Below are 12,572 nucleotides of genomic sequence, written 5' to 3' on the forward strand. Positions count from 1 at the left end.
TCTCCAAAAAAAGGTAATTCTCCACATCAGATAGTTAAAGGAAGTTAAATATATTTAAAAATGGAAGATTCTGAATTTACACAGTTATATGCCATTAATACTGAAGATATGTTCTTCTGGCAAAAAAACTTTTCATGCTTAAAAAAACCTGCACCTTAATTCTTTACTGTACATTACAACATACAGTAGTAAGAAACAGAAAGAGTAAACAGGTTATGTGCAAAGGAAAAGTTACATTACAAGACAGTTAAGAACTGTGACACCAGAAAAATTGAAAGTGTTCAGTTTTAACAGTACTTGAAGGCAATTCACAATCATTGCAGGAATTTTGTGAAATTTAAGGCCATTAGTTCTAAACAAAATGTACCCGACACGAACTCACAAAACTGTGTATCTTGTAAAAACTGTACATGCAGAACCATTTTACATATCTGTATATATGAACAGGCATCCAATAAAATTTTGGGGTAGTTCTGTACACAAAAACTGTGCACAAAGCAACATGGTTGTGCAATTCTTAAACCAGTTAGTTAATATTATCGTTCATGCATCCAGAATGGAAATGTGATTAAACGACAATATTAAACCCAAATATTAAAAAGCCAGCATCCCTTTGAATGGGCAATCTAGACAGAAAAAAAAGTTGAAAGTTCAAATGAAGTTTAAAATGGTCCATTATAAAACAGCTGTTGTAATCTTTCAAAAAAACCAAACTTTTCTGATGCAAAATTTCCAGTGCTTTAAGGAATGCATGACAAGATTTAATGAGCTCAGTGAGTCAACCGTAATAGTCTCATAGTTCAGCTTTGAGGTAATTTTCTTAATTACTGATGGCAAGTAACCAATTTGCTTCAGTAACTAGTTAAAAAAACCCCACAAACTGTAAACTTAGATAAACTTAGAAATTGAAGAACCTCTGAAAAAATACACATGCCTCTCTCTCAAATTTTGGAGTTAGTCATTAGTTGTATAAAATGATGTTATTCCCATCTTAGGGGTTTATTCTCAAACTATGAGATGAATGGGTCACTGAGCACTGACTGAAGCAATTCAGGTATTGGAAAACACCCATTTGTCCTTTTCTTAGCTTTCATTTGTATTTGTCTGGACAAACATTCAAAGAGATATTGCTCTTCTTGTTATCTTGTGGCAAACTATTGCAAGCTAGAAGACATGTGAGTCTATATTCCAAACTTTTATTCTTAAGAATAGTTATAAAAGTACTGAAATTTAAAAATAGTAACATGTAAACATTGATACAGAATAACAGCATTCCTGTACATTTATATATACACAGTATTTAGAGAGGACAGTGACTTCTGAGTTGAAATCCTGACTTGTGCTTTCCCCTCCAATAAATACATCAAAAAAGTAAGGGGTTTTCTCAAGAAAAAAACCTCCAAACAACAAAACAAACAAACCCCCCAAACCCGAAACAGAAGACTCAGAGAGAACAACATTTGCTCCTAGCATTTAAAAGCTTCCCAGTTGCTCATGCAACCATAGGAGAATTTTGGTACGTGAAGACAAATTTTCCATCTCCAAGAAGTTATCAGAAGCTACTGCTGCATCCAGAGACTCCTGACTTGTGACAACTGCTAAGCACTACGGAGCAGTCAGATCTGAGTCTGCAATACATGAATTGGAGGTGTATAGGGTGGTGGTGCAGGTGATGGCTTTATTCCTCTGACTCTCATGTAGGACAGAAACTGCTCTGGGATCTCAGCTAAAACGTCTTTAGCAAGTCTTGCCATGCTCAGCACGTGGTTTCCACTTCTGTCAATATAATCTCGGAACGGCACGAACTACAAAACGAGAGAGACGTTCACACAGGTCATTATGCAGACATAGAACACACAAAAATAAGTTTTATCTAGGGAGTTAGAGTGCATGAATCTGCAGCCTTACATATTTTACATACACATATTTTGTACTTCATATTATGTATTTTATGTATATGCATTGTATCTCAATTAAAAACAAACAAAAAAATCTGTCTTCTGCTAGAAATAGTATCGTGCTTTCACTTGGATGAAATTCGTCACAGAAGCCGTGATGCGCTCCAATTGCTAATTATCTGTTTCATTAATATAGTTGGATTATCTCTCAACCTTTTTTTAATGCTCAACCTTTTTTTATGTAAGATAATTCTGTCTCAGAAAGCTATTCTTAGTTTATGTTTCCTGCTCATGAGGTTCTCATACCAGACTGCCTCTGCTCTGGCAGTTTGTGAAGAGAATTCTCGCCATCTGGAAGTGAGTACTCTTGGCCATTTTGCACGAGACCCAGTAGAGCTATGAACCACCTGAACACTTTTTATATGCTGCTAACAAATGCATAAAGAGTCTAAGTGAAAAAAATAGGGTTCAAAAAAGAACTTGATACCCATTTGCAACACCTATGAAGTTAGACACCCAGCTCTGGCTTGGATTTTGCAATAGTGAACGAGATGCCTGTGCTACTACTATAGAAAAAAAGAAACAGTTTAGGCTCCTTGCCTTTTATTCACAACAGACTGGATGCAGACATATGGTGGGTAAAGCTGGCTAATAGGTTATGCCAAAGGGAAGACTGATTTGAAGTTCTGCTGCTTGCTCAGGTTTTGGAGCCTATCTCAGGGCAACAGTTGGGTGACAATTCAATGGCCAAAGCTGCTTCTGGTACTGATAGACAAGGCTAGGCTATGCTGGAATCCAAAGCCTAATGATGCCTTTTCCCCCGTCACAAACAGGGATGATTTATTAACTGCTGTACCCCAGGATAAAACTAGAACTGAGTGAGAATTCAGACCCACATATATCCCATCTTCTGGTCAATCTCTAATACCTGAAGACTCTTTTGCCCATGATAAGAAACAGCCAAATTTTGCTTTCTTGAATGCACAACCACCAATACTGCTGGTTAAATTCAATTCTAGTTTATGCTGTATTTCAGAGATCTTAAGGATCTTAAAAAAAACCCACACAAAAAAAAACAACCAACCAAAAAGACAGAAATAAACAAATCTACTAAATATATTAAACAACTAAAAATCTCTTGGGGGAAAAAAAAACACCACACCACCACAAAACCAACGACACAATCAAAAAGTCAACCAAACCAAACATTTTAACAACAGCTAATGTGAACTTAATTAAATAAATTTTAGAACAACTTTGGGCAATACTTTTCACTCTGAACTTACAAAATCTACCTAGGCATCAATCTTCTGTTAAAAGATGTCTTTAATTCAAGTGAGAGATGACTCTCTGCATAGCTCTCCTGAAAAAGGATCTCAGGTATTTGAACTATGTTAATCAAACTGAAACCTGTCACCAAACTTAAGTGTAAACATCTACAGCTTAGGACATTTCTATAGAAAGCAGTAGATTTGCAGTTGCTTAGAAGATGACTACTTATTAGTCACAGAATCACTGAAGCTAGAAGTGACCTCTACAGCAACATACTTTAGTTTTACCTTGCTGCTCAAGCGTAGCCAGCTAGTGCAGGCTGCCATAGTCAACAAGATTACCAGAGCAGTCAGCAAGCCTCTTCAACGAGAGCAACCTTTATTCCAGGTAGGGACCTCCTGTACCTCTTTGTTGTGTTGTGTCCAAGAATGTATCAGGCATAAGGGCAGGAGAATAATAGGAAAAAAACTCTTGATTTTTAGGGTATGAAGCCAGGAAGCAAGGTTTATGCAGTTCCATAGTTAACTGTCTTCACTTTATCAGTGTTTATTCAGTAACTATTCAGAGCACACACGGTGACCATTTATTAGTACTGATTCCTCCATTTCATAAAAAAAACCTCCAGCAGTTTTCAGAAGTCAGCCCAGTCCTGCCCTGTTTCAAGTAGTTGTTCCTTCTTGAATGTCATTGGTATGCATGTAATAGAGAGTCCCTACAATAAGTATGTATACTAGAAAGTAGGAAATAATGAAGGTCATGCTTTTACACGAACTGCAGTTGGCAGTAAATATAACAGATAGCAACTCACTGTTAGCAGAAGAGTATTTCCTTTACTAGTTTGATTACAATATTTCACAATACTGTTAAAATTAACAGTTAATTTTACTAGCTAGTTTTAACTAACACACCCAAAAGAAAACTTTTATATTTGAATAGTTAATTTCATAAATGCCAATCAGTTTTATCCTGCCAGATAGAAAATAAAGGTCATACCAAACCTGAAGGGTTTGATATTATCCCTTTTAATTTTTTAAGCTAGCCTATAATGTATTTGTCAGTATTCTGACAGAAAAAGAGCACAAATAATACTGCCTTCGGGTCATTTGATATGGCTTCAGCCAAAGTTCTGATTGAAATGTGTTAATAGTAAATAAATGTTTCATTACATTTCTGTAATGTTATGCAATGAATCCTAAAGAAATACAAAAGGGTATTCATTGCATATTACTTTTTATTTCTCAGCAGGAATTAGAGTATTTCCAATGCAAAGCATTTTCACAAATATTGTTTCTAACATCTGAAGAACTCTCTCTTCGAATGTAAAGCCATTTGTTGTTTGGAGAAATTATGTGGTGGCTCAACCACTTCCCTGGGCAGCCTGTTCCAATGCTTGACAATCCTTGTGGTAAAGAAATGTTTCCAAATTTCCAATCTAAACCTCCCTGAGGCCATTTCCTCTTGTTACTTTGGAGACTAATCCTCACTACAACTTCCTTTTAAGTATTTGTAGAGAGTGAAAAGGTCTCCCTTAAACCTCCTTCATTCCAGGCTAAACAACCCTAGTTCCCTCAGCTGCTCCTTCACCAACTTCATTGCCCTTCTCTGGACGTGCTCGAGCAGATCAATGTCCCTCTTGTAGTGAGGAGCCCAAAACTGAACACAGTATTTGAGGTGTGGCCTCACCAGTGCTGAGTACAGGGGAAAAATCACTTCCCAAATCCTCTGACCATATTACTTCTGACACATGCCAGGATGCTGTTGGCCTTGGCTACCTAGGCATACTGCTGCCCCATATTCAGCTGCCTGTTAACCAACACCCCCTTTTCCTTTTTTTGCTGAGCAGCTTGCATAGAATCATAGAATCAATAATGTTGGAAAAGACCTCAAAGATCATCAAGTCCAACCTGTCACCCAAGACCTCATGACCACTAAACCATGGCACCAAGTGCCATGTCCAGTCCCCTCTTGAACACCTTTCTGGTCAGCCCTGAAGTGGTGAGGCAGTTGGACTAGATGGTCCATTGTAGGTTTCTTCCAACTGAAATACTGTATTTTATAAATGTACTCTGACACTTCCATGAAAATATGCCTTCCATAAAAGTTTTAGTTTTAGACAGATATCATTCTTTCTACATCATCTGATTGATCACATTTTTCAGTGCTTTTCAAATGTCAGCTTCTTTAATATTCTGCTTTAGCAAGCATGGATTATTAGCATGCGGAGAGCCATCAAATGTCTTTCTCTCATTTTGATAAAGCAAATAATCATGAAATAAAGTCTGTCCAGGGGGGTAGGTAAACAAGATGTCATGCCTGGAGCAGGGATGAAGTAGATAGTTTGGACAACTTGCAGAGTTCTAGGAATTATGGTGGGATGCATCCAAAACCACTACAGCACCATGCCAATGGTTGCATAGGTTTGAATGACAGCTACTGGGCTGACTGAATGACTGTAGAGAACAGGAACAGAACCAGAGAACTCTGGCTTGGTTCAGTCATAGAAATACAGATCGCAGAATCACAGAACAGTTTGATTTGGAAGGGACCTCTAAAGGTCACCTGGTCCAAACCCCCTTGCAATAAGCAGGGACATCTTCAGCTTGATTAGGTTGCTCAGAGCTCTGTCCAACCTCACCTTGACTGTTTCCAGGGATGCGGCATCAAAAACCTCTCTGGGCAACTTGTTCCAGCTGTTATCTCAGGTTCATGAAAGCATGAGCTATCTGCATAGTTGTATGTGGCAGATGCAACTTAGGCTCTGTGAGACACTGATGGTCTTCTGGACTGGCAGTTTGAAGCAAGTGAAGATACCTTAGATATCTCAAATGCACTTGCTAGAACTCCAGGTATCTCCAACTTCCACAAAAGCCAGTAGTTTTCTTTATGGAGTTACAGCAAAACTGCAGTACAGAAGCAACTCTTCTCCCATTTCCTAATGAATGCAGCTCCACTACTGTATGTTATATAAAGGTTTACAGGTATCACAGACTTGTTATGAATATTCCAAGATAAAGCATGCTAGTGTTAAGGTAAAGTGGAAAGTAGGAATACAGATAGAAACAAGAATTCAAAATAAACATAATCAGTAAAATCTAACCACGAGACTAAATTTTCTCTCCCACCTGTACAATGTCTCTTTCTGCAAACTTCCCTCTTGAAGAAATCCTCACAACATCACCATCCAGCTCTTCCATAGCTTCAAAAAAAGAAAAAAGGAAGAAATTAATAATTTATCTACAAGTTCAGCTACACAACAAAAACAATCTTACAGTGAAAAACTTGAGTCAGTTTACACTCTAGGGCAACAAAACCAACAACTGTAATTTAAGCAACTCTTTAAGATTATTTGAACCATAAAATACATCATGTTTTGTAATAATTTTGCACTTTTTCTTGATGGCAATACATACTCTTTGCCTTTATTACCATCTTCAGAACAAACAAGACAATGATGAGGTCCTTATCCTTCCAGCTCTCAAACCAACAAGTCTATCTGTTTCAGTAAGGCTACATTTACACTTTCACAGGTGGAGCAGATTTCAGCTTCAGTGATTATTCTCACAGAAGATACCATAGAATACAGCATGAGGAAGTAATAACGTACATTCATACTGGGAAAGTGATAACTGCTAATGGAAAGCAATGAGAGGTTCTTAAAAAATAAATATAAGTTTAATCAGTAACTCTTGTATCTTTCCAAGTAGGGGCTTGGAAAACTCTAATATTTTCTAGATAGCCAAAATCCATTCTAGTAGAAAGGCATGTGCGCTCTCTGGCCAGTGTTGAAACAGATGGACTTGGGATCACAGATTATTGCTCAGCCACTGGATCTGCAATTTAACAACCCTCCTTTTAGTATTTGCTACGAAAATCCAACCTCTGCATCACTGAGCTTCTCAAGGGTCTACATTCTGAGCTGAGTTTATTGAAACCAGCATTTGAAAACCTAGTTCTTCCAATACATGATCTAGAAAGCATAAATTATGCTATCAAGAGCCAAACAAGCCGAACAAAATAGCATATTTGTTCAAAGCAAAAATCAGTAGGTCTGTGGAACACAGGCGATGCTGTTGATGCAAAAAATGCATATGTACTCAAATCAGAAGGCTGAACAAGTATTTGAAGGAGAGATCCACTATTTTCAAAACAGTGATGAAGCACATCCTGCTCAGGAAATTCAAGTATAAAAGCAATGTTCAGTGAAGTATCATATTTGCTCATGCTGTTTTTAATGGTCTCTATATACCCAGGCATGACCATGTCAGACACAGAATACTGAGCAAAATGGAGCCTCCATCTGATCTGTTATAGTCATCCTCATATCCTTAACTAAAGTTCTGTCAAATGTATGTGCCATCTATCTGAGTTCCATACTTTTAAGAACCCCTCTGGTAGGCCCCAGTGGCTGGGAGATTGAGGAAGCAGTGGTATCTAGAGAAGATTACCTCAGTCTCTCTACTGCAGATGAGCTGGCATTTGAATTGTAAGGCACTGTGCCTGAAACATACACCCTCCCCCTCTCCCACATACCCACCTCCCTCCCCAGTTCTTCAGCATCCACACAAGACAGAGTCTTGGTTTTTTTTTTCCCCAGAGAGAGCTTCTGTAGATAGAAAGGTAATTTCTCTGCCTTTGGAACTACAGATTTAGCAGGTGAATTTCACTTAGGCACTCAAGGACTGTGGGTGCAAAGATGGAAACTGTATATGCAAGTACAAGCGGAATCCTGCCTTAAGACAAGCAACATGAAGGACACCCCAGGACAGAGCTGTCCAAAGAAAACCTTCAGGAGTAAAGACAGAATCTGACCGAGTTAAAGGGAGCCTGGGCAAACATGGAGAAAGAGAAAAGACAAAGGAGGGATAAGAGAAAAGTAAATAATGTACAACTAAAGTCAGAATTCTCAGGGGTAGAAACAAAGACTGCAAATTTCCCTCATATGCATTTATGAACATAAACTGTCTTTTCTCCTTGCATGTGGCATACAATCATCTGAAGTGTAAGCTCCCACCTGGACAATCTCTTCAAGGAACAAGATACTCAAAATTATCACTAACACACTTTGTCAAAAAGCATAAGTCTATCAACCCCCAATAAATTTTATGCATGTGTGTTATTTTTTTCCTCTTGTTTCCATAATCTTACAATATTCATATAAGAATTAACATGTACAGTTATTACTGACTACTTACATTATACATCTCTGGTAGTACTAAGTATATTTCATGTACAAAACCGTGCATACTGCCTAACCAGAAGTACTAGAATGAAAAAGAAAGGATACAGGACTTTGAGGAATAGATATACAGGGAATAGCTGCACTTCACAGTGTAGTGATACATATGATGGCACTTAATAAATTAGTCCAAATAACCAAAGCAGCTTAATTATTGCAACAGCTAATGATGTTCTAGAACACCACATGAAAGAGTATGTAAATAATCCTAGTAATTTATCTTCTGCTGTAATATGCTGCCACATAGTAAGGCTCATTCCTGTTATCTAGTGTAACTTACTTTAGCTCAGATCATCTCCTCAAATATATTTATTTTTCTCAGTATTTTATTACTGCAATAAGAACGGATGATCAATAGCTCCAGTCAACTGACACTTCACAAGGCAACTAAATACCCATGCTGAAGAAATTCAACATTATTTGAGTATACTTAATTTACTGTGTTGTTGGGGGCTTTCCCACTCATCTTCTGGAGCTCTGTAAATGCTGAGCCCCCATATGGCTCTGTGACTTGAACAGAGAGCCTGAGGGGCTCCACAGCTCCACATGGTAGCTTGTAATCATACTGAGTCACCAATCAATCCAACTGGAAATGTCAACACTGCTTACTGCTTGCTCCATGTTATGTTCTTTTAAAGAACAGTATTTGTTTGAAAAGCTACATATTATGGAAACGTAAACAAATTACAAAGAAAAATATCCCATAGAACACTTACCATCAAACTCTGCTGGTCCTACCCCAACTATAATTATTGACATTGGAAGCCTTGAAGCCTTCAAAATAAGAAAAAGAGGTATAACATATTGTATAATATCTGCCAATAATATGTGAGATCTGAGGACAATCTGAATAAAAAACTTGCATAACTTATGTTTTAAAGAACAATTCCTTTTTTTCACCTACAAATTTGAGTGGTAACATCTTGCAAGACAGATGATTATTTTAATTTACTTTACTAAGTTTCTGAATAGCAGAGGATTGCAATTAAATACAACAAACTGTGTTAGGATTGACTACTAATATGACAACCAACATGCCAAATTTATCTTAGAAACTTCTGTAAGCTGACAATAATTGCAAATATGTGCACTGACATTTATTTAAATGTGCTTTGCTGTTTCTTGATATTCACCATCTGGTCGGAATTATATAGGTCTTATGCCAATTTTTCTTAAGGGAATAAATAAACTATTTGAGCAACATTTGTCTTACATTTCTTCTATGAATGAAATTTTATTCAAGTCAGTCAGTCATGCTACAAAGTGAAAAAGAGATTGATCTGGCTTATGGTAAAGTTTTTAATTTTACTTAATCTTTTTCATCTAAGGAAACAAGGCAGAGATGGTATCTGGCTTTCCCTGAATAAAGCCTTTAACGTTATGAAGAGAGTACCATAAGTATTGGATTCTCTTGCCCCGATAGTAGCACCAGATATCTGCTTGGTTACAGAAATAATCTGAAACCATCACTGTTGAAGAGGATAACAACTCAAAAACCTCATCTACCAAATGCCAGAGTTGGAAAGTGTTCCTTATTAAGATGTTTTAGGGAATTCTGAAATGTCTGCAGTGATCTGGCCAAAAATTGTAGATGTACACTCTCTGCTAAATTAAACTTGCCTTCACTGAAGTCTGAAGTCAAGTGGTTTTAGAACATACTATTATATTTTTCTTTTGGAATATAAAAAGTGGTTTTCTCCCTCATTTAAAAGATATGCTCATTCAAGATATATTATATCAATTTCCCATTCTTTATCTGTTGTAAGGCTACATATAAAAGTATGTGTTTTTTAAGCAGAAGATTTACAGTCAATTACTATGCTATTTACAGCAATGCAAATACACCATTCTACTTAACGTTCTACAGCTCTGTGCATTCTACACTGTAAACTATGCACTGCCTGCAAAATCATCTCAAAAGTATTACAACATAGTCAATATTTCAGCTAAAATGTTGTAGTAGAGTAAAAAAATAAAATATAATAAACCCTTGTGAGTTAAATACTAATATGCTACTGAAGATTATAGTAGAAGCCGTTTTGCTGTGGTTCTGGGCAAACAGCTTTAGGTGGCCCTGCTCAGGCAGGAGTGGTGGTTGAGATGATGCCCAGAGGTCACTTCCAAGATCAATCAGTTTGTGATTCTGTGATTAAGGGTCATACATACAGGGTAACTGTAAGTGAATTACAGTGCGCTGCATAAGTCCATAAGAGTGACTACAACATATTTTTGCAACATGAAGGCACATCTTAGAACAGATCATAAAGAAAAAATTCCTTTTAAGAGATTCCTACTCACACAGGCACAGTATTATGTAATACAATGTATATGAAACAGTAGGGGAAAGGACAGCATAAAGACAAAGAGTTAAACTTTTGCATGTGAACTGAAGTGTTGGCATTTCCTGAATGACAGCATAACCTTTGAATAGTTTGGTAAAACAGAAATGTGTCTGACATATATTCTGTAACAAGAAAGATGCCTAAAAGCATAATTAGTGTTAAAAATGAAATATAATTTTTCTGAGTTTTATACATATCAAGTTGCATTGAATAGCACTGCCCTTTTATTATTTTGGATGTTTGTAAGACTAATACTGTTCAATCACACTTATTTAGTTCTTTCTGTGCTTACATTTCAGGAAGTATCCAGGAAAATGAATGCATCTTCATAAAAAGACAAGACAGCAAGTATTCCCAAATATCCACTCAATCCAACAAAACAATGCATCTGTTGTGTTTCCAGACAGTTGCAGATCAACCTGGAAATCAACTACTATTGGAAGCAAGATTTTTCTGTATGCCTTAGTGGCAAGTTACTTAATCTTGCAAGGTATCAACCAACTGGACTTGCTGGTCTCTTACTTAGGGACTTTTTTGTCACCTAAAAGAACCTACGTTCCAAACTTCTAGGCTACACTAGATGATGAACTTCCAAGCTAAAAGCTTGTTTATCTCCTTTAAAAGTGAGAGTTAGTTTGTTCTATTTAAATAATTAAACTGGAAGAGGAGAGGAAGTAAACTGGTACCTTCAAACACAGTTACAGCTTTGGGTGCAAAAACTTACCAGGTGGGCTGTTAAGAGCTCTTATTAACACAGACTCTGTCTACATGTTGCTGCCTAGACCCTGAGGGCATCTTGCTTTCCAGTGAAAGACAGAACATTTCAGTAATATTTTCATGTGCACCCTACAAAATGGAACAGTACCACATTTCTACAGGAGGTAGTGAAAGTAAGCTTTCAAAAACAGGCCACCTACACTACTCATTTCAACATGATGCTGAATTATTTTAACGTAGGTTTTCCACCCATCATTAGCTAGATCACCCACAATTAACTAGATCAACTACTGCAGTATGTTCAAAACTATTGGTATATATCTTTTCAAATCATCTCTGGAAATTGTTACTGTGTGCATTTTCATCTGACATTTCCCAGGGGAAAAAGCAAAGTGGAACTTGTTCATAATACAGAATATTACTTACAGGCATAATAGCTTTGTTGAGAAAAATACTGAAAATAATAATACAGAAACTGAAATAACATTAAGAACTTCCAAAATTCCAGTGGACAATTTAGAAGGAAATCAGATGACTAGTATGCTTTACCATTTGAGATGAGAAACTTTAGGGCAGTTTTTAAAAAGCACAGGAGAACAAAGCTGTTTGCAATTGCTATTCAGTATGAAAAACTGTGTGGTAGGATGTGCAGGAAGGAGGAGGAAAGAAGCAGAAAAAAAGAAGTCATAGAAACACACAGTGTTAGAAAGAAGAGTATCACTTCCTGTAAAACACTGACTAATCAAGCTGAAATTCAACTTTTACTTTCTTTTTTTTTTTTTTTCTTTAAGAATAATAAACTTTGGCTGTTTGAAAAAATATTTAATTTATGGGAAAAAATAGTGCCTGAACTCTTAACTGATTTAGTTTACTGCCTAAAATAGTATTTCCTAGAAAGATATTTCTTTTAGTTTTCAATACCTTCAGCAAAACTTACATTCACTATGGATTCTTTTGTCTGAGCCATATCAGAAATAACTCCGTCTGTAATAATGAGAAGAACAAAATACTGGGAGCCATCTTTTACTGAAGCAGCATATCTAAAGGAAGAAAAAGCAACATTATGAGAGTACTAAGAAACCCTTTAAGCATAGGAATTAATATGAT

General features: G+C 36.7%; 1 protein-coding gene across 1 annotated transcript in view; it reads right to left on the reverse strand.

Moving 5' to 3' along the window:
• Positions 1–849: 849 nt before the first annotated feature.
• CPNE8 (copine 8) overlaps positions 850–12,572 on the reverse strand; it is a 78,421-nt gene continuing 66,698 nt past the window's right edge. The window contains exons 17-20 of the mRNA XM_009910186.2: positions 12,403–12,505; positions 9,123–9,180; positions 6,293–6,366; positions 850–1,805 (exon numbers count right to left, since the gene is read on the reverse strand). Of these exons, the coding sequence (XP_009908488.1) occupies positions 1,617–1,805; positions 6,293–6,366; positions 9,123–9,180; positions 12,403–12,505 (424 nt within the window). The 3' untranslated portion in view covers positions 850–1,616. The remainder of the gene's footprint in view (positions 1,806–6,292; positions 6,367–9,122; positions 9,181–12,402; positions 12,506–12,572) is intronic.

This window comes from Dryobates pubescens, chromosome Z (genome assembly GCF_014839835.1).
Source record: "Dryobates pubescens isolate bDryPub1 chromosome Z, bDryPub1.pri, whole genome shotgun sequence".
Taxonomy (NCBI): Eukaryota; Metazoa; Chordata; class Aves; order Piciformes; family Picidae; genus Dryobates; species Dryobates pubescens.